Source organism: Nerophis lumbriciformis, linkage group LG02, assembly GCF_033978685.3.
Source record: "Nerophis lumbriciformis linkage group LG02, RoL_Nlum_v2.1, whole genome shotgun sequence".
Lineage (NCBI taxonomy): Eukaryota > Metazoa > Chordata > Actinopteri > Syngnathiformes > Syngnathidae > Nerophis > Nerophis lumbriciformis.
Genome location: NC_084549.2, coordinates 63,817,501 through 63,843,480, shown reverse-complemented (window position 1 = coordinate 63,843,480; position 25,980 = coordinate 63,817,501). Strand labels below are relative to the sequence as shown.

At 41.8% G+C, this 25,980-nt stretch overlaps 1 protein-coding gene across 1 annotated transcript in view; it reads left to right on the top strand.

Annotated features, from left to right (window-relative positions):
- peli1b (pellino E3 ubiquitin protein ligase 1b) overlaps nucleotides 1–25,980 on the top strand; it is a 72,915-nt gene that overhangs the window by 29,620 nt on the left and 17,315 nt on the right. The window contains exon 2 of the mRNA XM_061966393.1: nucleotides 16,879–17,175. Within this exon, the coding sequence (XP_061822377.1) occupies nucleotides 17,096–17,175 (80 nt within the window). The 5' untranslated portion in view covers nucleotides 16,879–17,095. The remainder of the gene's footprint in view (nucleotides 1–16,878; nucleotides 17,176–25,980) is intronic.

The following is a 25,980-nucleotide window of genomic DNA, read 5'->3' as shown; positions in this document are numbered from 1 at the left end:
ACTGCCGTTTTACTGCACTCTTTGGAAACAATTAAGCTATGTAAATAAACATTAATCTTCATGTGTAAATAATTCATTTCGCAACGTATATATTTGCGGCTTATAGTCTGGTGCGGCTAATATATGGAATTATGTTTTTTTTCCCCTATAATTTTGTGGGTGCGGCTAATATACCAGTGGAAAATATTATATTATGCTATATGATTATTTCCCAAGCTGCAGGCCAGAAGTCCATTCCAGGATCTTACAGCCTGGCCTAGATTGATAATGCGGTCTTATCTAGCTGGCCAAGTGTCAGGAGGTGTGATTCCCGCCACATTAATTTCCTATAATGTGGCATCAGCACTCATTTTCCTCGTCCTCGTGTCCTCACTGAGTTTTATTGTTCCTGCGACTGGAAACGACCTCATCACCGGCAGCAGCGACAGCTCACCATGCAGCCAGACGCCTCAGCGTATGTGTGTGTGTGTGAATGGAAATTTGAGAGCGCTTTCCTCTCGTTCAAACGTTTGACGTCCTTCGTCGGAAGAACTGAGACTCGTTGCACCCCGCGAGGTCCGAGAAGCTTCACGTGAGCTTTTGAAAACGTGCTGGGTCGCAGCTGGTAGCAACAAAGGGCGATTTGTCCCAAGCAGCTGTCTGGAAGTTGTGCTTCGTAAGTACACGTGTTCCGTGCTGCCCAATGTCATGAATTAAACACTTCCCAGTTGCAAGAAGGAAACAAAACAGCAGTGACACAAATGATCCGGTCCTAAAACCACCATCTAATCAGCAAGCCGGCTGTTTAGGGTTTTGCGCCGTAAAAACGTGACAGGTATCTCCAGTAATTAGCTTTGGCGCTGTCAGTAAGCCGCCCTGCTGGAGGTTTTAACAGCAGCAGTGATTAGCCTCTCCTTTTCCTTGAAGGCGCCTCGAGGCTTTGAAAGACTTAAGCAGCTTTCAAAACAGGACACGGGCCGAAGGGTGCACGGAATTCCTCTCGGTGCGGGACAAAGGAAGCTTTTGTTACACATGTGCAGGTCACAGCGTCAAGTGGATCACCTGACGCATGTTTACGCTCGATATTATGAGCCACTTATCTGACTCTTGTTAGTGCTGTGAACAAAAAGCATTGTGTACTAGGGCTGGGCAACATGGCCTTTTATTAATATCTCAATATTTTTAGGCCATGTCACGTGATACACGACATATATCTCGATATTTTGCCTTAGCCTTGAAAGAACACTTGATACATATAATCACAGCAGTATGATGATTCTATGTGTCTACATTAAAACATTCTTGTTCATATTGCATTAATATATGCTCATTTTAAACTTTCATGCAGAGAGGGAAACCACAACTACCGTATTTTTCGGAGTATAAGTCGCACCGGAGTATAAGTCGCACCGGCCGAAAATGCATAATAAAGAAGGAAAAAAACATATATAAGTCGCATTTTTTGGGGAAATTTATTTGATAAAACCCAACACCAAGAATAGACATTTGAAAGGCAATTTAAAATAAATAAAGAATAGTGAACAACAGGCTGAATAAGTGTACGTTATATGACGCATAAATAACCAACTGAGAACGTGCCTGGTATGTTAACGTAACATATTATGGTAAGAGTCATTCAAATAACTATAACATATAGAACATGCTATACGTTTACCAAACAATCTGTCACTCCTAATCGCTAAATCCCATGAAATCTTATACGTCTAGTCTCTTATGTGAATGAGCTAAATAATATTATTTGATATTTTACGGTAATGTGTTAATAATTTCACACATAAGTCGCTCCTGAGTATAAGTCGCACCCCTGGCCAAACTATGAAAAAAACTGCGACTCATAGTCCGAAAAATACGGTAAGTCAATTGACCAAAACTGTATTTATTAAACAGTTATTAAGCAGTGGCAAAAGCATTTATGTAATTTCCAAAACAGAAAGTGCAAGATTGTCAGAGACATTTTAAAACAAGCTATTAGTGCACTTTTGTGCATGATGTCACTAAGATGACATATCAAAACAACACTAAATTAAAGTGAACTTTTTGTACAGAACGCCACTACAATAGTTTAAAACAAATAAGTGCACTTTTGTGCATGATGTCACACAAGATATTTCAATAACTGTCAAATAAAAATTAGCTGCATAATAGGAAATCAAATAGTGTATGTCCTGACTATGTGGTAGGTTCCTGCGGACGTTATCTCCTTCTGTTGTTGACTATTTTTTTTTCGTACGATGTTGATGTGGAAATGGTTGGGCATTTTGTTGGTGTGGCACCGAACGGAGATGTTGACATGCGGAGTTTCAAGCACTCCTCATTCTCTAGCGCAGTGGTTCTCAAATGGGGGTACGCGTACCCCTGGGGGTACTTGAAGGTATGCCAAGGGGTACGTGAGATTTTTTTTAAATATTCTAAAAATAGCAACAATTCAAAAATCCTTTATAAATAAATTTATTGAATAATACTTCAACAAAATATGAATGTAAGTTCATAAACTCAGTGAAGCACAAGCTCAGGTTTCTCACTAAAATGTCTGTCAAAAAGAACTGTGAAAAGAAATGCAACAATGCAATATTCAGTGTTGACAGCTAGATTTTTTTTGTGGACATGTTCCATAAATATTGATGTTAAAGATTTCTTTTTTTGTGAAGAAATGTTTAGAATTAAGTTCATGAATCCAGATGGATCTCTATTACAATCCCCAAAGAGGGCACTTTAAGTTGATGATTACTTCTATGTGTAGAAATCTTTATTCATAATTGAATCACTTGTTTATTTTTCAACAAGTTTTTTGTTATTTTTATATATTTTTTTCCAAATTGTTCAAGAAAGACCACTACAAATGAGCAATATTTTGTACTGTTATACAATTGAATAGATCAGAAACTGATGACATAGTGCTGTATTTTACTTTTTTATCTGTTTTTTCAATCAAAAATGCTTTGCTCTGATTAGGGGGTACTTGAATTAAAAAAATGTTCCCAGGGGGTACATCGTTGAAAAAAGGTTGAGAACCACTGCTTTTCAAATAATGCTACAAATTAGTAGTGGTGCTACTATTTGTAGCAACGCTTTTGCCGCATACTTGTTCAACATCTTCCCGCTTGAAGCCAAACCACCGCCATACGATGGACCCCGTGCTGGTTTTCTTGGGAATTAATTATTCCTTCATTTGTTACCAGATTCGCACCTTCTTTCTCTCGTATTACCACTCGCACCGCAGCGTTAGCACCACAGCTAACGTTACCCATGCCGCTACCTCTCTGCTCCGCGAGAGCGTGTGACGTTGCATGCGTGACAGTATGTGACGTACAGTGTTGGGACTAACGCCGTTAGTTTCGGCGGTAACTAGTAATCTAACGCGTTATTTTTTATATTCAGTTACCGTTACTACATGATGTGTTACTGCGTTATTTTACGTAATTTTTTATGTTGTATCGGCTAGAAACAGAAGATCCGAGTGTGTTTTATTGCAGCGCTGCGGTGTCTTCCTTCTGTGTCACAAGGAAAAGAAGAGGCGTGCAGAGAAGAGGCGTGCTTTGTGTGTGGGGGGGAGGGACATTAGTAGGGGAGACGTTTCTCCAGGGCCTATGTACTTCGGGGCTAACAACCTTCACTTTACCCGGAAGTGGGTCTTTACAGCTGAGGGTAAATGAGGAGGCCGGCGGTTTGTTGCAACTTTGTGACTTTATTGGATACAGCCATCCACCAAGCTAGAGCACCTGCACGCACTCACTGTCGCCGGTACCTCACCTCTCTCGCCCTACTCACTCACTGACGTCACTCACCTCACATGCTGTCATATCTTAAAGGGCCACACAGACACACATACGCTACTCCCATAACAACTAACAAGACATCATGGTGAAGCCAGAAGTCGAGTTTCTTAACATGGAGACATTCTCAATACTTTTCTTTTGTCGAGCACAAAGAAAATAACATTTTAGTTAAATGTAAGTTGTGTCTTGGATCAAAGATCCTATCTACTTAAAGTTAAAGTGCCATTATGTTGCAGCTATTTAAAATAGTTTTGTCAATTTGTTCTGGCCTGAAATAAATTGGCCCTTTGAAACATATCTTTGTCTTTGTGTGTTGTATGTAGACCACATTGCTTTCTGAGTTTAGTGATGCAAATGCATGTCAAGTTGATCAACAGATTGTATTATTCTCCAGTGTAATAACAGTACTGAAATGAAGGCTAAAAGTGCATTAATAGGAGCCTTAAAAAAGAAAAAGTTACTTTTCACAGTAACTCATTACTTTTTGGTGTAAGTAACTGAGTTAGTAACTGAGTTACTTTTGATTTTCTTTTTCAATCCATGAATGTACAACTGTTTGTTTATTTTGTTGACCATTGACCGAAGAATAATAAACTATACTAAATATAGTAACTGTAACTAGTTACTGGTTTTCAGTAACTAACCCAACACTGGTGACGTATATAAGAAGGTGCGCTTGTTTTATGTCTCTGTGAGAAGGAGAGACAAGAAAGAGTGAGATAATAATATGACTCCTTTAATGCGCCCTATAATCCGGTGCACCTTTTGTATGGAAAAAAAAACCTGACTAGACCCGCCCACCGGCAGTGCGCCTTATAATCCGGTGCGCCCTATGGTCCGGAAAACACGGTACATATATATTTGTATATGCACACTGAAAAGAAAAAAAGTTGAGAAAACGCAAATTTTCAAGACAACATGATGCGACAAGATTTTTGCGTCTTCTCAACTTTTGACTACTATTGTTGACTTAACTAAGATTTACAAGTTGAGATAAGAGTTATGTCAACTCGGATCTTCTTGTTCACCAAATAATTATTTCACCATATTAAAAAGTAAGTCCAATTAATCTGTTCCAGACACTACAAATATTAACACAAAACACATTTTATAGAGAATAATCAAAACTTTTCGTATAAATGGACGATTAAACATCCAACATTGTTTTACATTTAATAAATACTCCTGTTGGCGTAAACGGCGATGAGTGGAGATAGGTAAGGGCGAACAAGAAGATCCGAGTTGACATAACTCTTATCTCAACTTGTAAATCTTAGTTAAGTCAACAATAGTACCGTATTTTCCGCACCATAAGGCGCCCTGGGTTAAAAGCCGCGCCTTCAATGAACGGCATATTTCAAAACTTTGTCCACCTATAAGCCGCCCGGTGTTGTAAGCCGCATCTAACTGCGCTAAAGGGATGTCAAAAAAACAGTCAGATAGGTCAGTCAAACTTTAATAATATATTAAAAACCAGCGTTCTAACAACTCTGTTCACTCCCAAAATGTACGCAAATGTGCAATCACAAACATACGTATATCAACATGGACAGAGCTGCGTGAAAAAAGCCACCCGGCCTCTTCGCGTAAACTTAAACTTACCTTAACCACTCGCTCATCTTTTCTTCATCCATCCCTTCGAGTTAGCTTTTATGATGACGCCGGCTGGAAAGGTCTCTTTTGGCAAGGTCTTCCTTTTGAATATCACCATGGGTGGAAGTTTCTGGCCATTAGCATGGCAAGCTAGAACCACAGTGAAGGATGACTTCTCATTCCCTGTGGTGCGAATATTCACCGTACGTGCTCCCGTTATATATCCACAGTGCGGTTCACAGGAATATCAGTTGCTGTGAAATAGTAATCCGTGTGCGGATGGAGAGATTGCGTCTTTTCATGAACCGGATCCCTGACGCTTAGTAGGAGCCATTTTGTGGTCTTTACAGATGTAAACACACAAAGGAAATGAAACGTACGGTATATCCGCGCGCTTTTTCTGCTTCTACGCGGGCGGGTGGTTGCTTACAGTAGAAGAAGAAGCGCTTCCTGTTCTATGGGGGCGGGTGCTTACCTTGGCGGTTGCTTGCGTAGAAGAAGAAGCGCTTCCTGTTCTACCGGGAAAAAAGATGGCGGCTGTTTACCGAAGTTGCGAGATCGAAACTTTATGAAAATTAATCGTAATATTAATCCATATATAAAGCGCACCGGGTTAAAAGCCGCACTGTCAGCTTTTGAGTAAATTTGTGGTTTTTAGGTGCGGCTAAAAGTGCGGAAAATACGGTAGTCAAAAGTTGAGAAAACGCAAAAATCTTGTTGCATTATGTTGCCTTGAAAATTTGCATTTTCTCAACTGTTTTTTTTTTTTTTTACAGTGTATATAAGTGTATATTAGAAATGCGCGGTTTGCGGACACAACCGCGGAGTCCGCGGATTATCCGCGGGTCGGGCGGTTGAAATAAAAAAAAATTTGATTTTATCCGCGGGTCGGGTTGGGCGGTTGAAATAAAAAAAAATTTGATTTTAAATAGATTCAGGCGGGTGGCAGTTAAACCAATTCGGAAATATATATACATAGTTAAATGTTGTTACCCACATACGAAAAACGAGCAGGCACCTAGCTGCAGCACGCCACAACAGAAGAAGAAAAAAAAAAGAGATGGCAACGCCGGCAGCAAACGTGGTACGCGACAAACTAAAAAAGGGAATACTAAAGACCAGGGGGAAAAAAGGCCAGAAAAGTTCAGCGTGGACTGGTTTTTATGAGGTTGTAAATCAGGATGATAGTAATGCTGGCTACGTGATTTGCAAGAGCTGCGACGCTGTTTATGTCTACGACAGTCACAAAACCGGGACATCTAACATGGTGCATCACATTTGTGCAAAACTCCGAACCTCCACAAACACCCTGAGCATGAGCAGTTTCGTCCGCCGTGATCCCAGAAGAGTGCCACAGGATGTTAAAACAAGGCTTACAGATGCATGTGTGAACGCAGCTGCCTGCAGCAGTTTGAGTGGCGCGAGTGCGCTTGGAGGTGCGCTCAGCGCGGCTCCCAGATGATTGCGCACTGGTGTGCGTCTGGGCCGTGACAGCGTGGCACTCATTGAATGTCTCTGCTACATTGGATCAGTCTCCTTTCTTTAACAGGCAAAAGCTTTATAACCTCACTAATGCCTTGCATCGTCTATATTAGATATATAACAACGGGCGGGTGGCGGATGGCGGGCGGGTGCGGTTTTGATTAAATGTTAGTTCGGGTGGATGGCGGATGGTTGACGACTTTTGTGATGCGGTTGCGGATGAAATAATTGCCTATCCGCGCATCTCTAGTGTATATGTATATGTTACAAAATCAAAGTACACTCGTTTTGTGTGATTTTAGAGGACTAATTTATAGGGCTGCGAAAAAAAATCGAATAACATTCGAATAAAAAATCTTAATTGAAGTGAATTATATTTATATAGCACTTTTCTCTAGTGACTCAACGCGCTTTACATAGTGAAACCCAATATCTAAGGTACATTTAAACCAGTGTGGGTGGCACTGGGAGCAGGTGGGTAAAGTGTCTTGCCCAAGGACACAACGGCAGTGACTAGGGTGGCAGAAGCGGGGATCGAACCTGGAACCCTCAAGTTGCTGGCACGGCCACTCTACCAAGCGAGCTATGCCGCCCAATTATTCCTGTCATGCTGGCCAAATTAACCTCAGACTCTGACATTGTTTTTACCTTCAACGGGTGACTTATTTCAGCACTTTGGTGACGGTTTAGATTTAGAACAGGTGTCGGCAACCAAAGCCTCGTGGTTGAAATGTGACTCTCCTCAAAGCACTGCTTCAGATGAATCAACGCAGCAGGCATCGTCTCACAAGCAGATCTTTGTCGCGTGGCCCGCAAAGATGAAAAGCCGCGGGCGGATGTCGTTTTTTTTGAAGAACGCCGCGGCTGCAAAAGTGAAGAACATGTGACCTGTTGTTTTGTGACTACTGGAGGTCTTCGCCGGGAAGACCATCAAGAGAAACATAAAAGGTGCCAAATGGCTGAAAGCCTCTGAGTGTTTGAGGATGTGGTGAAAGGAGTGACCTTCAAGACGGATGACGAGGTTGTTTGCTGTTCACTCTCGCTTTTGTTTCATCTCTTTTGACACGCATGAACACAAAGTGTGTGACCTGGTATTGATTATCTCCTCGCAGCTCAGCGGTCGTGCTGACACATGAGTCTTCTTTCGCAAAAAACAACAAAGCCGACAGAAGGAGATCAGCCGAAGTAATGAAAGAAAAACATCAAAAATACACTTTATAGCTGGAAGTTGATCGGCTAGTTCTGCCTTCTGATCCATTGTGGCCAATAGAACGCTGCCTTACTTGCATCAAAACCGCACGTCAACATGGTCCAAAATAGTTATGCCATTTTTTCTCCTCATAGATTCACTGTTATTAACTTTGATGGTGCATAATAGGGCTGGGCCAATATATATATATATATATATATATATATATATATATATATATATATATATATATATATATATATATATATATATATATATTGTCACTGAAGGCATCAATACTATGAATGAACACATGTGGAGTTATGTACTTTAACAAAAAAAGGTGAAATAATTAGAGATGTCCGATAATGGCTTTTTTGCCGATATTCCGATATTGTCCAGCTCTTAATTACCGATTCCGATATCAACCGATACCGATATACACAGTCGTGGAATTAACATATTATTATGCCTAATTTTGTCGTGATGCCCCGCTTGATGCATTAAACAATGTAACAAGGTTTTCCAAAATATATCAACTCAAGTTATGGAAAAAAATGCCAACATGGCACTGCCATATTTATTATTGAAGTCACAAAGTGCATAATTTTTTTTAACATGCCTCAAAACAGCAGCTTGGAATTTGGGACAAGCTCTCCCTGAGAGAGCATGAGGAGGTTGAGGTGGGCGGGGTTGGTGGGGGCGTTAGGGGTAGCTGGGGGTTTATATTGTAGCATCCCCGAAGAGTTAGTGCTGCAAGGGGTTCTGGGTATTTGTTCTGTTGTGTTTATGTTGTGTTACGGTGCGGATGTTCTCCCGAAATGTGTTTGTCATTCTTGTTTGGTGTGGGTTCACAGTGTGGCGCATATTTGTAACAGTGTTAAAGTTGTTTATACGGCCACCCTCAGTGTGACCTGTATGGCTGTTGACCAAGTATGAATTGCATTCACTAGTGTGTGTGAAAAGCCATAGATACTATGTGATTGGGCCGGCAGGCAAAGGCAGTGCCTTTAAGGTTTATGGCGCTCTGTACTTCTCCCTACGTCCGTGTACCACTCCGTACAGCAAAAAAAAAAGTCATAAATTTTACTTTTTGAAACCGATACCGATCATTTCCGATATTACATTTTAAAGCATTTATCGGCCGATAATATCAGTAGTCCGATATTATCGGACATCGCTAGAAATAATATTTTATACTCTAGTTTCTTCAAAATAGCCACTTTTTGCTCTGATTGCTGCTCTGCAAACTCTTGGCATTCTCTCAATGAGCTTTAAGAGGTAGTCATCTGAAAGGTTTCCCACTTCACAGATGTCATAGTTTTGATGCCTTCAGTGACAATCTACGATGTAAATAGTCATGAAAATAAAGAAAACCCGTTGAAATGAGAAGGTGTGTCCAAACTTTTGGCCTGTACTATATATCGCGATAGACACGTAATCTGTGTCAATAAAAAATTAGTTGGATAACTTTTTTTTTTCTTTCTTTCTCGTCGGAAGGAATTCGAAAGTTGCGAACCAAGTTTGGTTGCATGAACAAAGGCAGGAAGTGATCACTGATCAGTGGGAGTGACACGCCAACAGCCAATCAGGTAACAGTATCAACAATTAAATTTGGTTGCACCATCTTGTTGTCTCAAAAAGAGAAATTGTGGATAAAACAGAAAGTGTCACCTGGACAGTAGGGCTGTTTTTTTTTGTTTTTTTTAAAACGGATCGTAGTCAGATCGGTAATACCACACCGCGCTCACCCTTTAGAGCACAGCTGAAACTTCCTGCCACTAAACCTGCAGAAAATAGATCTTCTCCGGTTTCTTTATGTTTATATTTTCACACTTTGCACTATTTTCTTACACTTTTTTGACATACTCCTTATATATTTTTACACCTTCTATTTAAGAGCTTATTGTTAAGTGTTCAATGTGATTTTAAATCTTGTTTTCATTGAGTATTTTCCATCCTTGTGGTGACATTTATTTTCTGCCTTGATAGCTGAGGGCATTAAAATCAGAGGTTATAAGTTACACTTGAAATTAAAATGTTTGTTTTTAATGTATATTTCTCCTGGTCCTTATTTTTCATAGGTCATAAAAATATCAATAATTATTTATATTAATTGTGATACAGTTTTCAGCTATATTGCTCACGTGTGTTGCCTCATAAACAACTGGAGGATGCCTTCCGGGGGAGTGTTTGCTACAACATAAAGATAAGATGTGGATGTTTTATTCTGATAGTTTCGCATTGGTATGTGAAAATATTTTGATTAGATGCGCCCCAGAAAAAGGCGAATGGGGAAAGTTTGATGTGCAGAAATTGCCAGCGGGCAGGTGTCGCCGCGTGGTTGGACGTTGCCTTGGCGGGTGTCGAGTGGCTGTCATCGGCGCGCTGACCTCGGCCTGCAGAGTCTCCAAGCCAGTTCCTAGGCCGTCTATTGTTGTATGACTGTGTGTGTCTGTCGCTAGGCAGCCCTTGGCACGCCGCCACCACGAGCTGCGTGTCACAAGGAGGTCAAGTCAAGGGTGTGCGAAAAGCCGGATACACACACACACACACACGCACACGCATTCTCACACTTACACACAGTTCACACTCATATACCTAACATAGTATTTTAGCAGATTGCCTTGCTCCTTCTCAGTGACATTTTGCATATTTAAATATTTCTTTACGTTTGTCGTTGTTTACCCACTTTGTGGATGCAGGTTAGCGTAGGGATAATGTGGTATTGAATACGGGTCACTTGAAAGTACCATATTTTTTGGACTAAAGAGCGCACCACCCTACTAAATTTAGGAGAAATATTTTTTTCCCCATATTTTAGCCGCAGATATACACGTTGTGAAGTGAGTGTTTTACACAGAAATATTTTCTAAATGTTAATTTACATAACTGTTTCCAAATGGTGTCTGTAAAACTGCTGATACAAACCCCGTTTCCATATGAGTTGGGAAATTATGTTCGATGTAAATATAAACGGAATACAATGATTTGCAAATCCTTTTCAACCCATATTCAATTGAATGCACTACAAAGACAAGATATTTGATGTTCAATCCCATAAACTTTATTTTTTTTTGCAAATAATAATTAACTTAGAATTTCATGGCTGCAACACGTGCCAAAGTAGTTGGGAAAGGGCATGTTCACCACTGTGTTACATCACCTTTTCTTTTAACAACACTCAATAAACTGTGTTAATTGGGAACTGAGGAAACGAATTGTTGAAGCTTTGAAAGTGGAATTCTTTCCCATTCTTGTTTTATGTAGAGCTTCAGTCGTTCAACAAAAGGGTGGAGTGCCATCTCCGGGTTGGGGAGGAGATCTTGCCCCAAGTGGAAGAGTTCAAGTACCTCGGAGTCTTGTTCACGAGTGAGGGAAGAGTGGATCGTGAGATCGACAGGCGGATCGGTGCGGCGTCTTCAGTAATGCGGACGCTGTATCGATCCGTTGTGGTGAAGAAGGAGCTGAGCCGGAAGGCAAAGCTCTCAATTTACCGGTCGATCTACGTTCCCATCCTCACCTATGGTCATGAGCTTTGGGTTATGACCGAAAGGACAAGATCACGGGTACAAGCGGCCGAAATGAGTTTCCTCTGCCATCCGGGGGGAGCTCAAAGTAAAGCCGCTGCTCCTCCACATCGAGAGGAGCCAGATGAGGTGGTTCGGGCATCTGGTCAGGATGCCACCTGAACGCCTCCCTAGGGAGGTGTTTAGGGCACGTCCGACCGGTAGGAGGCCGCGGGGAAGACCCAGGACACGTTGGGAAGACTATGTCTCCCGGCTGGCCTGGGAACGCCTCGGGGTCCCACAGGAAGAGCTGGACGAAGTGGCTGGGGAGAGGGAATTCTGGGCTTCCCTGCTTAGGCTGCTGCCCCCGCGACCCGACCTCGGATAAGCGGAGGAAGATGGATGGATGCCTTAAAGGCACTGCCTTTAGCATCCTCTACAACCTGTCGTCACGTCCGCCTTTCCTCCATACAAACAGCGTGCCGGCCCAGTCACATAATATATGCGGCTTTTACACACACATAAGTGAACTTGATCAACAGCCACACAGGTCACACTGAGGGTGGCCGTATAAACAACTTTAACACTGTTACAAATATGCGCTACACTGTGAACCCACACCAAACAAGAATGACAAACACATTTCGGGAGAACATCCGCACCGTAACACCCCCTGAATTCGGAGGTCTCAAGGTTGGCAAGTATGCTCTAGTATACTCTGGACTGAAGCTGTGTGCCTTCATTGTTTTTGTAGATGTTGTTTTGAGGCATGTTTAAAAAAATAAAAAATAAATAATGCACTTTGTGAAAGTCAAATTATAGTATTTCCCATAGTTGTAGTGGGTATTAGGATTATCTCAGGGAGAGCATGTCCCAAATTCCAAGCTGCTGTTTTGAGGCATGTTTAAAAAAATAATGCACTTTGTGACTTCAATAATAAATATGGCAGTGCCATGTTGGCATTTTTTCCAATAACTGGAGTTGAAGTTGTTCTCTTATTTTGGAAAACCTTGTTTTTGATTGATTGATTGAAACTTGTATTAGTAGATTGCACTGTACAGTACATATTCCGTACAATTGACCACTAAATGGTAACACCCCAATAAGTTTTTCAACTTGTTTAAGTCGGGGTCCACGTTAATCAATTCATGGTAAAGTTACATTGTTTAATGCATCCAGCGGGGCATCACAACAAAATTAGGCATAATAATGTGTTAATTCCACGACTGTATATATCGGTATCGGTTGATATCGGAATCGGTAAGTAAGAGTTGGACAATATCGGAATATCGGATATCGGCAGAAAAGCCATTATCGGACATCTCTAATGAATATGAAACATCAGCGAAAAAGTTAATATTGTCTCCTTCCCTCAATGATTTTTACATTGTGAGCGCGAATGTCGGCTTGTTCGTATGTCAACAGTCTGTGGTGGAAAAGTCGGGCCCTGAGTTCAACGAGGTTAAGAACCCCTGATGTCGAAATAAACAAGTTCCACTGACAGTGTTCTTTGCAGAAGTGAGAATCATGTGTGCAGACGCAGCAGTGTTACTTTCACGGAGCAGTCGGGGCAAAGCGGTCACATCTGCCCGGGCCGCTTCCTGTTTGTCCTCAACCATCAAACACCTCCAAATCTTTCCAGAAGCCACATCATGAGGAACGGTGCTCATACAGTCCGTATGGAAAACCATTTCCTCGCGGAGTTCTCGTCTATCTGGTGATGCAGAGCGGAATATGACGTACCGCCGTCCGACGCACTGAGGGTTTTTTTTGTTGTTTTTAGAGCTCTGGAGGAGGTTACGAGTGGGAGAGCGGATTGTGGAAGTGGAAGATTGAAATATATCATCAAGCGCTGGGCTGGAGTGAACGTGTTGAACCCGAGGTTGATTCCTCACCTCCTCCCTCGCCTCCTGCGACGTGTGATTCATCTATTTATAGCTCACAACTGTACTGATGCGATACACCAAATATAGATCTCTTGTTACCACAACGTTGACACACGGCGGGAAGGGGAGTCTTCAGTTGCGAGGCTGTCGATCGCTTCTATGACGCATGGATGGGTGCATGTTTTTCAGCCCATCTTGTTTATATTCCTCAGACATGTGCTTGGCGGTACCCTAAAGGTGTGCAGCAAATTTCTTGTAGATTGCTTCAAACGTCAAGTCGTTTTAGAATGCACTGAGCTTTGTGCAAAATTTCAAGTCAATCCGACTTATGGGGGTCAAACTTGAGTCATCATTGAACTGTGGAACACTCTTACCATGCGCAGTTTGTTTGAAAAGTGCAAGAACTCCATTAAAATTTTCTGCGGATTGGAATTTGTTTTCCGATTTTTAGACATCCATCCATCTTCTTACGCTTATCTGAGGTCGGGTCGCGGGAGAAGCAGCCTAAACAGGGAAGTCCAGACTTTCCTCTCCCCAGCCACTTTGTCCAGCTCTTCCCGGGGGATCCCGAGGCGTTCCCAGCCCAGCTGGACGACATAGTCTTCCCAACGTGTCCTGGGTCTTCCCGTGGCCTCCTACCGGTCGGACATGCCCTAAACACCTCCCTAGGGAGGCGTTCAGGTGGCATCCTGACCAGATGCCCGAACCACCTCATCGGCTCCTCTCGATGTGGAGGAGCAGCGGCTTTACTTTGAGCTCCCCCCGGATGGCAGAGCTTCTCACCCTATCTCTAAGGGAGAGCCCCGCCACCCGGCGGAGGAAACTCATTTCGGCCGCTTTCGCCCGTGATCTTGTCCTTTCGGTCATAACCCAAAGCTCATGATCATAGGTGAGGATGGGAACGTAGATCGACCGGTAAATTGAGAGCTTTGCCTTCCAGCTCAGCTCCTTCTTCACCACAACGGATCGTTACAACGTCCGCATTACTGAAGACGCCGCACCGATCGGCCTGTCGATCTCAATCCACTCTTCCCTCACTCGTGAACAAGACTCCGAGGTACTTGGACTCCTCCACTTGATTCAGGGTCTCCTTCCCAAACCAAAGATGGCATTCCACCCTTTTCCGGGCGAGAACCATGGACTCAGACTTGGAGGTGCTGATTCTCATCCCAGTCACTTCACACTGGGCTGCGAACCGATCCAGTGAGAGCTGAAGATCCTGGTCAGATGAAGCCATCAGGACCACATCATCTGCAAAAAGCAGAGACCTAATCCTGCAGCCACCAAACCGGATCCCCTCAACGCCTTGACTGTGCCTAGAAATTCTGTCCATAAAAGTTATGAACAGAATCGGTGACAAAGGGCAGCCTTGGCGGAGTCCAACCCTCACTGGAAACGTGTCCGACTTACTGCCGGCAATGCGGACCAAGCTCTGACACTGATCGTACAGGGAGCGGACCGCCAGAATCAGACAGTCCTATACTCCATACTCTCTGAGCACTCCCCACAGGACTTCCCGAGGGACACGGTCAAATTCCTTCTCCAAGTCCACAAAGCACATGTAGACTGGTTGGGCAAACTCCCATGCACCCTCAAGGACCCTGCCGAGAGTATAGAGCTGGTCCACAGTTCCACGACCAGGACGAAAACCACATTTTTAGACATATTTCTTTAAAATTCATTGTCAATATTGCATATAAAGTATCAGCATCGGCGGTCACTCAAATGAGTATGACGATCCTCCTGGTAGGGGTGTATCCCTTTATGGAGGATGCCAGTGCGTGACTTTGTTTTACGTGGGGAGACTGGTGCACAGACAGTCACCACACGATCCTTGACAGAATCGGGTCAGGGTCCAGTGGCATGGAGTCCAAGACGACTGGGGACCCTTTTCTGCTGCAGCCTTCTTCCGCCATCGCAGCCGTTGTAGTAGTTCTTAAATCTACCGTCTTCCGCCTGCTCCGCCGTTGAGGTCTTCACCGTATCTCTGGCTAGGGGGAAGTCAGGTACTAGGCCTTTGCCAAGGGCCACCTGGGGTAACAGTAGTAAAGGGGTTAACCTCCTAGTGCAGGGGTCGGCAACCCAAAATGTTGAAAGAGCCATATTGGACAAAAAATACAAAAAACAAATCTGTCTGGAGCCTCAAAAAATTAAAAGCCATATTACATACAGATAGTGTGTCATGAGATATAAATTGAATTAAGAGGACTTAAAGGAAACTAAATGAGCACAAATATAGCTACAAATGAGGCATAATTATGCAATATGTACATATAGCTAGCCTAAATAGCATGTTAGCATCGATTAGCTTGCAGTCATGCAGTGACCAAATATGCCCGATTAGCACTCCACACAAGTCAATAACATCAACAAAACTCACCTTTGTGCATTCACGCACAACAATAAACGTTTGGTGGACAAAATGAGACAGAAAAAGAAGTGGCATAAAACACGTCCTAGAAAGTCGGAGAAAGTTATATATGTAAACAAACTACGGTGAGTTCAAGGACCGACAAAATTGGTAGGACAAAACGGCGCTCGCCAAATACTCGAATCAGTGAAGCATGTTTAATATAAACAGTGTGCTTTATAAGAATTAGGGAGGTTTGTGTCATGTTTGTCCTCCTACAGAAACCATATTAACACAAAAAATTTTTTTTTCCCCCACTCATCTTTTTCCATTTTTCATAAATTTTTGAAAAAGCTCCAGAGAGCCACTAGGGCGGCTCTAAAGAGCCGCATGCGGCTCTAGAGCCGCGAGTTGCCGACCCCCGTCCTAGTGCCTCAAGACCCCATAGAGGAGCATCCACTGCCGGATGCACTTTAACGTCATGCCCAGGACTCAAATATCCCAAAATACGCCAAGAGGGAGAAGTTTTTATTTACACGATGAGTCGGGTGTGTCTTGACCTCCGCCGAACCCCTGAGCCCGACTCATCGAACCCCTAGGGTTCGATCGAACCCAGGTTAAGAACCACTGTACTAAACTCTCACTATTATGTTCACACGGCCTCACTTTTTATGTGAAAGCCTTATTCCAAAATGAAATAAATGTGTTTTTGTCCTCAAAATTCTGACGATGTGACAAGATTTTACTTTAAAACATTGTACTGTACGTTCAAATGTATTCTTGGAATCATTCCTTCTGCATTTCAGTTTAGCTGCAGAATTGGGGGCATTCACACACAATTTCGACAGGAATTGTATTTTCAAGTGTGTGAAGTCGTTCCATTCTCTGGCGCACACAAGTGCAGACTTTGTTTCCCGATGAGACGCCCTCCGGAAGGCGAGTTGTGCGCCAGTCCTGCCCGGAACGCAAATACACCTTGAAGAGAGAAAATGCTCCACTTGGACCGAACATTTGGACCTGTGTTTGAAAGCTGCTTCGTTGCCATGCGCACCATTGGCTAATCTGTGTGTGTATTCTTCCTGTGTCCTTGCAGGGCGGGAGAGGTGGCGCCGTGAGCGACTGACGCGTGAAGCATGAGAGGGTGGAGCTGAGACTCAGCTGACCCTTCCCCTTCCTCCTTTCCCACCCCGTGTTCCACTTGTTCAGCTCCGTCCTCCCACCCAGACTCCCCCCGTCTTTCCCCCCCCCTTCCTGTGGTGTGCACCCTGCTGAATCCCACCCGTCTTCCAGACCGCCGTCAGCCGTGCCCGATGTACTCGCCTGAGCAGGAGAACATTTGCACCACCTCCACCAAAGTGCCAGTCAAGTATGGAGAGCTCATTGTGCTGGGGTAAGCAGACACGGACGTTCACACCAAGCGTCACTTTTTGCCAACCATATGGGCAAGGGGGTGGAGTTAGAGACGCAAGTTAGGGTCACTTTATGTATTTTGGGATGCAACACAACCCATTACAGGACAAAGTAGAGCAAAGCGCCACCTAGGAGAGGCTGTGAAAGTGGGAATTTGAACAAAATGTGACGTCATGCAAGACATCAGGTTCCCTCCTGAGACTACATGTCAGAAGGCATCTGATTTTTCTTCGCTGACGCCCATAAAGTTAAAGTTAAAAGCAAATAGTTTTCATTAAACACATGCAAAGACACTGAAATGGTGTGTTATTGTTTGTGCTATGGCGCCACCTTTTGGACGAGTTTGCTAACTGCAGGTGTTGCAGGGTGAATGTGAATTCCTTTGAAGCTTTGAACCAAAAGTAAAAGTGCTGTTTTGTCTTCTATTCGTCCATAGCGGAACTACTTGTATGAATTCTTCATTCATCACTCCAAGCAACGTTTGTAAGTTTTACAATGTAACTAAAACAATTCTTACTACTGAACCGTCCCATGTGTGGTGTATGTAGGAGTGTTTTTAGGCATATTTGTATGTGCTAACGTAGCGTAATCAAGCTTTAATAGGCTAATACAAGTTTCTGTGTTAATATTATTAACTTACAATGGCATTCTTTTTGTATTGTTTCAGTTGCACAAATTCCTCAGTAAATTTTACCAAAACGTCACCGTGGAGTTATTGAGGCAGTTTAGCTGATTGGAGAGCTAGCTTCCCCAGCTAGTGGGTCCATGAGGATGACTTCTGTTTTGTACGATCAGCCGTTTTACTGCCGTGTTACAGGCACAGTTTTGGAAACAATTAAAGTATGTAAATAAACCATTACAAAATCTTTGTGTAAATAACTTATTTTACAACATATATAGATGCGGCTTGTAGTCAGGTGCGGCTAAAATATGGAAAATATATAACAATTTTCTAAAACTTTGTGGGTGTGGCTTGTATATAAACACACGAGCGTCATTACATTACATAGCACGTACAAATATGCATGAAAACACTCCTACAGGCATTACACAAGGGACGGTTTAGTAAGCAAACATTGTTTTAGTTATATTGTAAAACTTACAAACGTTGCTTGGAGTGAAGAATGAGGAATCCTTTCGAGTAGAAACGCAATGGACGGCTCGAGGACAGAACCGCAAATTGTACTTCCGGTTAAAAGCTCAGTAAAAACAGAAGGGCAATGCAGCACCTGTAGTGAGTGAACTCGTTCAAAAATGGCACCATAGCACAAACAATAACACACATTTTCAAAGTCTTTATTTTTTATTTATTTTAATTTTATTTTTTTTTAACTATTTGCATTATGGTAGTCGGCAAAGAAAATTCCATAAAATAGCCCAACCGTTTTATTAGCCGCAGAGTTTAAAGCATAGGAAAAAAGTAGCGACAAATAGTCCGTGATTTGTGGTAGTGGCTTTTAGTTCGCTTTTAGAACTTTTTTTTTAGGAATTTAAAAAAAATTACTTGTTCAAAAAGAATGTTGTGTGTCTATAAGTACTTTTTTAGCATATTTCAACAATATATGTCATCATTTTGGTCACGGTAACCAAGATACATTTTCATATTGTCCCTAGTCAGGACAAATCTACCGGTACACTTTGTCATATCCACCTTTGTTTTGCGTCTTTCTTACCTCCAGGTGTGCAAAAACTACACTATATTTAAAAAATAATATATACCAGTTTAACCATGCAAACGTTGTTTCTCAAAGCTAGAGTGTTTTGCAGTTTTAGTTAAAATACAAACAAATTGGAGGTCAACCAGCATTAGACAGGATGTTTGACAATTGATTAGAACAACTATAAGGCGCACTTAAAATACTTTCTTTATCTCAAAAATAGACAGTGCGCCTTATAACCCGGTGCGCCTAATGTAAGGATTCATTCACCTCGAATCAATTTTATGTGATACAGACTTAGACTTAGACTTAGACTTCCTTTTTATTGTCATTCAAATTTGAACTTTACAGCACAGATAAGAACGAAATTTCGTTACATAAGCTCATGGTAGTGCAGGATAAAAAAGCAATAAGGTGCATATATAAATAAATAAATATATATAAAAAATATATAAATATATATAAAATAAATAAATATATATAAATATATATAAATAAATAAATAGATTACTGTACAGATAAATATATTGCACTTTTTCACATGTGTCCACATTTATGGATGCATGTTATATTGTCTTTTTTATTCCAGCGAGTTAATCCATTTTGGGGGGAGTTGAGGGGATAATTTACATGGTGTAATGATGAGTGTGACCAGTCACACATAAGAGATACTGTATGTGTGGACTGCAGGTTGATGCCTGTTATTCAGAAAATGATGCTAGCAAGTACTGGTTAGCAAGCAAGCCCAATACTTTGGTAATTTGTTGAGAATATAGAACATTACACACGGCGCTGAAAAATCTGTCAAAATGTTTTAATACGACTTTGGTAAGCTGCAAAGCTGCACTGCATAACGGATTGTCGGAGTATTACCACTGTGGACTGGACTCTTACTGTTATGCTGGATCCACTATGGACTGGACTCTCACAATATTATGTTAGACCCACTCGACATCCATTGTATTTGGTCTCCCTAAAGGGGGGGGGGGGGTTACCCACATATGCGGTCCTCTCCAAGGTTTCTCATAGTCATTCACATCGACGTCCCACTGGGGTGAGTTTTTCCTTGCCCTTATGTGGGCTATACCGAGGATGTCGTTGTGGCTTGTGCAGCCCTTTGAGACACTTGTGATTTAGGGCTATATAAATAAACATTGATTGATTGATTGATTGATTACGGCTACCGTAGTCAGACGTACTGTGCTTCAATGTACGAGTATTATTATGATGTGTCTATAAGGACCCCAAAATGGCACCTATTCGGAGATATTATCTGGTGTTTTGTTTTGCACTATTATGCAAAAACAACTTTTCTTACGTATTTGTACTTGCTGATGTGTATTTGGGATCTGCATAAGTCCCAAAAATGTGTGCGCATCAGCCATTGTAGTCCACGCCATAGTCAATAAGCTAGACTGACGATATTATCGGCCGATAAATGCTTTAAAAATGTAATATTGGAAATTATCGGTATCGGTTTCAAAAAGTAAAATGTATGACTTTTTAAAACGCCGCTGTACGGAGTGGTACACGGACTTAGGGAGGAGTACAGAGCAGTTGCGTCTCCCAGTCATACTTGCCAACCCTCCCGATTTTCCCGGGAGACTCCCGAATTTCAGTGCCCCTCCCGAAAATCTCCCGGGGCAACGATTCTCCCGAATTTCTCCCGATTTCCACCCAGACAACAATATTGGGGGCGTGCCTTAAAGGCACTGCCTTTGCGTGCCGGCCCAATCACATAATATCTACGTCTTTTCACACACACAAGTGAATGCAATGCATACTTGGTCAACAGCCATACAGGTCACACTGAGGGTGGCCGTATAAACAACTTTAACACTGTTACAAATATGCGCCACGCTGTGAACCCACACCAAACAAGAATGACAAACACATTTCGGGAGAACATCCGCACCGTAACACAACATAAACACAACAGAACAACTACCCAGAACCCCGTGCAGCACTAACTCTTACGGGACGCTACAATATACACCCCCCGCTACCCCTAATGCCCCCACCAACCTCCTCATGCTCTCTCAGGGAGATCATGTCCCAAATTCCAAGCTGCTGTTTTGAGGCATGTTAAAAAAAATAATGCACTTTGTGACTTCAATAATAAATATGGCAGTGCCATGTTGGCATTTTTTTTCCATAACTTGAGTTGATTTATTTTGGAAAACCTTGTTACATTGTTTAATGCATCCAGCGGGGCATCACAACAAAATTAGGCATAATAATGTGTTAATTCCACGACTGTATATATCGGTATCGGTTGATATCGGAATCGGTAATTAAGAGTTGGACAATATCGGAATATGGGATATCGGCAAAAAAGCCATTATCGGACATCCCTACAATCTATGCAACATTTTGACCAAAGAACCACCATTACATGTTATGTAGACCACAAGGAAGTATTTTAAATGTAAGAAAAAAAAATCAAAATATGACCTCTTTAATGAGCCTTATTATCCGAAAAATACAGTAAATTGGTGCAATAACCAATAATAAACTGTATCTCAATGCCAATGGGTTATTTTATTTTTAGAATATTCAGCAAGCCAATAAAAACAAGCCTCTGAGACCAAAATGAGAGCTCTTTGGACACCCCAGCACTAAACGGTACATAAGTACAGTGAAGGGTTGAGTAATTCTCCTTGCCAACCGCTGACTTTGCCAATACAAGTGTCCCACTGTGTCCCCAGCACACATGTAGGTGTGCCTTTTTAAGAAGGCACCTTTTTTTTTTTTTTTTGCCATTACATCATCTTGTAAGAACCACACAGTCCGAAAAGTGCTCCGCTTTCAACCCAGCGAGGGCCACTTTGTGAGCCATATGTGCTGGAATTAGACTTTTTATGTCTTCTTTGAGCAAATGACAAGCGAGGCACTGCTTTTAAACTCCTTGGCTTCAACGTCGTACACCAGAGGTTTGTTTGGACCAAAGTCCACATACTCAGCTGCAGAGCGGGGAGAAAACACGACACTACACCCTCGTCTTGCGCACAGAACAGAAACATACATGCACGCACATACTTTATTGTGACCCTACTTGGACCGCTTACATGCATGTTGGTTACAGCTGAGTCACACTTTGTTGGTCTGGACCAGCATTGTCACGCAGACGGCCGTGGAAGTTTTCCACAGTGGAAAAAAACCCGGCGAGTAGTGAACGGCTGGAGCAGTTTCTTTACGAGGCAGAGAGAAGCCAAATTTTCCAATTTGCTCCATTTCTTTTTCTGCCTCCCTATCCTTTTGTGGTGTCTAGGTCAGGCGGACATCTTTAAAGGGTCAGCAGAGAAACTTCAAATCATCGTGAATTGTACTTCTGTTAAACATAAGTAACACAATAATCGGAATATATATGAATTAAATATATATTTCAGTTTTTCACACTGTAAGGCAGGGGTCCCCCACACTACATATGTAGTATATATGTATATGTATGTATATTACGGGTGCAACGTTGCACAAAATTCACGGTTCGATTCAATATTTTATTGTCACGGTTCGATATATTTTCGATACAAAAAAGAGAAATTTCCATGCCTTTTTTTTTTTGCATGTAGTTTATTAAAATGATCAACATTTCTGTTTCAACTGAAAAAAAGAGTTTTTAAATTAAATTAAATGTATCTGTGTCCGGTTCAAACACTGATGACATCTATTAAACAGACAAAGAAGCAAGGAATCAAACAGAGACAGAATTCAATTTGGAGAATCAATGAGGAGAGCGCATACACCTGTACCCTTGTACAGTGTCCCACCACGCTCTGACGAAAGATTGTACGCCTCCTCTTTTATTTGGACTTTCCCTGATTACATGGCAACAGCTGTTTCTAAAGGGACGGGGGTCATAAACAACCATCGCCTTTGGTTATAAAACAGTTAAAAGAAAAGGTCGGTTCAAAGAAAATGTCGTAAACAGGCGTTGCCCTCGGTCACAAAACAGTTCAAAGAAAAGGTGCCTGGAGGGGGGTCAGGCCCTGCTTCCTCTTCGCTTTGTAGATCTCGGGTCAAGACAAAATCTGCCTATGTAAAGTGCTTTGAGTCACTTGAGAAAAAGCGCTATATAAAAAAATGTAATTCACCTGTGGATTACAATACATCAAAGAAACCAACACCTTCATGTCGCTTCCCAACCTACACAGTGGAGTTTTACAAGCCTTTTGATTGGTAAGATCAAAGACAGCTTTTGTCTGCTCGCCGGGAACTCATTGAAACACAAAGTTTTGTGATAACTTAGATACAATTATTCTGACAATCTGGTGTAGCTATACCTGCGCTGTTTTCTGCTGTGCATACTCGGCACCATATAAAACAAAAACATTGTGTCGGTGAAATAGGTTTGTGAAGGTATCTAGCAACGGGGCTCAAGTGTCCGCAGCAAACCCGACATTTTACATAACAAAAATATGTGAAAATGGAAAAATATGAAGGGGAAAAATATATTTTTTGTTTTAATATGGTTTCTGTAGGAGGACAAGCAAGACACAAAGCTTCCTAATTGTTAGAAACCTCACTGTCTATGTTATACATGCTTCACTGATGAGAGTATTTGGCGCATGCTGATTTTTTCCTACTAAATTCAGCGGTCTTTGAACTCACCGTAGTTTGTTTACATGTACAACTTTCTCCGACGCTGCCACGGAAAGGCGTGTTTTATGCGACGACTCCTTTGTCTCATTTTGTCCACCAAACGTTTTAAGCTGTGCGTGAATGCACAAAAGTGAGCCTTGTTGATGTTATTGACTTGGCTGGAGTGCTAATCAGGCATATTTGGTCACTGCATGACTGCAAGCTCATTGACACTAGCATGCTATTTAGGCTAGCTGTATGTATGTCATTATGCCTCGTTTGTAGGTATAATTGAGCTCCTTTACCTATGTCCTCTGTATATTTAATTAAATTTGCCTCATGACACATTATCTGTATGTAATATTGGCTGCATTTCTGATAGTTGTTTGTGTGCCATGTTGTTCCAGACCACAGCAAACGTTACCCAGCCTGTCGTTTCCTTTAACTTGGACACACACATTTATACCTTTGGCCATTCTAAGCCAGTCATTTCCAGGAGTTATTCCCCCTATGTGAAGCCTACATTTGACTAATGTTTTCCAAATTTGTATAGTAGGCTACGATCATGTGTTGCCTTCATTATAAGACTTATATAAGACGTCTAATTTTTTTGAGGCCAGATTCTGCAATTGTCATCTTATTATAACCAATAACCAATTTACTGTTTGCTGATCTAATAATGGTGTATTTTATGAAAAGTAATCTTACTATAGTGCCCCACTGCATCCAAATCATTTTAAGCCCCTGAAATGAGCATGATAGTACCCCCATTAAGGCCTAATTTAAGGCTGAACTCCACCCGCCTAGTGTAAGCAGGTGGATAAAACAAGTGTGTGCATTGTCCAAAAATAGAAGGCCATTAATATACAGCGCCAAGTAGTGAGTTGTTTACACTGTTTTTCTTTTTTTGTCAACGACTTTGGCCTCTCTGGACTCTTGCGGTGCCATGAACTGCACGTGTGCGACGCTGCATTAGCATAGTGATTGCTTCTGCTCTTTCATGTATATGCTAATGTGTGTGTTGTGCGTGCGTGCCAATTTTGGTCAGAGGAGTGCTGCAGGTATTCAAAGATCACTCTGTAATAAAAGCGTACACTGATATCATCAAACCAATATAATTCAGCCAAGTAATAAAATAATAGTTACAAAAAAATAAAAAATGAACACACATAATTGTATATATAGATATGTTTTCTTTTTTTCCTTTTTTTTATATTTGTCATTTTTATTCATTTTTTAAATTATTGTTAAAAAAAAAAAAAAAAGACAAATATTAAAAAAAAAATTAAATTATTATTATTATTATTAGGGCAGGACGGTGGAAGAGGGGTTAGTGCGTCTGCCTCACAATACGCAGGTCTTGAGTAGTCGTGAGTTCAATCCCGGCCTCGGGATCTTTCTGTGTGGAGTTTGCATGTTCTCCCCGTGACTGCGTGGGTTTCCTCCGGGTACTACGGCTTCCTCCCACCTCCAAAGACATGCACCTGGGGATAGGTTGATTGGCAACACTAAATTGGCCCTAGTGTGTGAATGTGAGTGTGAATGTTGTCTGTCTTATCTGTGTTGGCCCTGCGATGAGGTAGAGACTTGTCCAGGGTGTACCCCGCCTTCCACCCGATTGTAGCAGAGATAGGCTCCAGCGCCCCCCGCGACCCCGAAGGGAATAAGCGGTAGAAAATGGATGGATGGATGGATGGAAGTTATTATTAGTTTATTAGATGTGATTAGCATACTTGCCAACCCTCCCGATTTTCCCGGGAGACTCCCGAACTTCAGTGCCCCTCCCGAAAATCTCCCGGGGCAACCATTCTCCCGAATTTCTTCCGATTTCCACCCGAACAACAATATTGGGTTAGGTTGGTGCCAAAAAAAAGTACTGGATTCGGTACCCATCTCTAGTTAGCGACATGCTTAGTTACATAACACTCACATTTTAACAGCAACATCATGTCACTGCAGGAAAAAAAATCTTCAGCGAACTGACAAATAGTTAACTGAGCTTTATTAAGATGGGTAGCGAAGCCTGTTTTTCTTTTCTTTTTTAAAATACATGGGACGGTAGAAGATTTTCGATTTTCTGTCATGAAGAGTTCGAGCGAGGGAGATTATAGATTTTTCAAATCACGTTTGGTGCTCATAAACAGCCTCTAGTGACAAAATAATAAAATATCACCTTTGTATAATATGATACTTTTAAAGTTACACTCAATGACAGGCATGGATTACAAATTTGGTACTTTTAAAGGCACCGACCAAATTCAAAATCAAAAAGGTAGCATATTTCAATACCTTTGTTGCACGAGGTGTCACTTCCGGTTGCAGACTTGGCAGAAACTCAAGCACTTGGTGGGCGAAGAGGCGCATTTATTTGTATTGGACCGCTTCTGTTATGTTGTAATTTATGTTATGTTATGTCCGATTGGAAAGTGTCCAGAAGTAAGGCTCTACTTTTCAAAATGCGCTAGCTTGATGCTAATTTACATTGGATATGCCATATACATGCTACTCATTAGCATTAGCGATTTTACATGGACATTTCAACACCT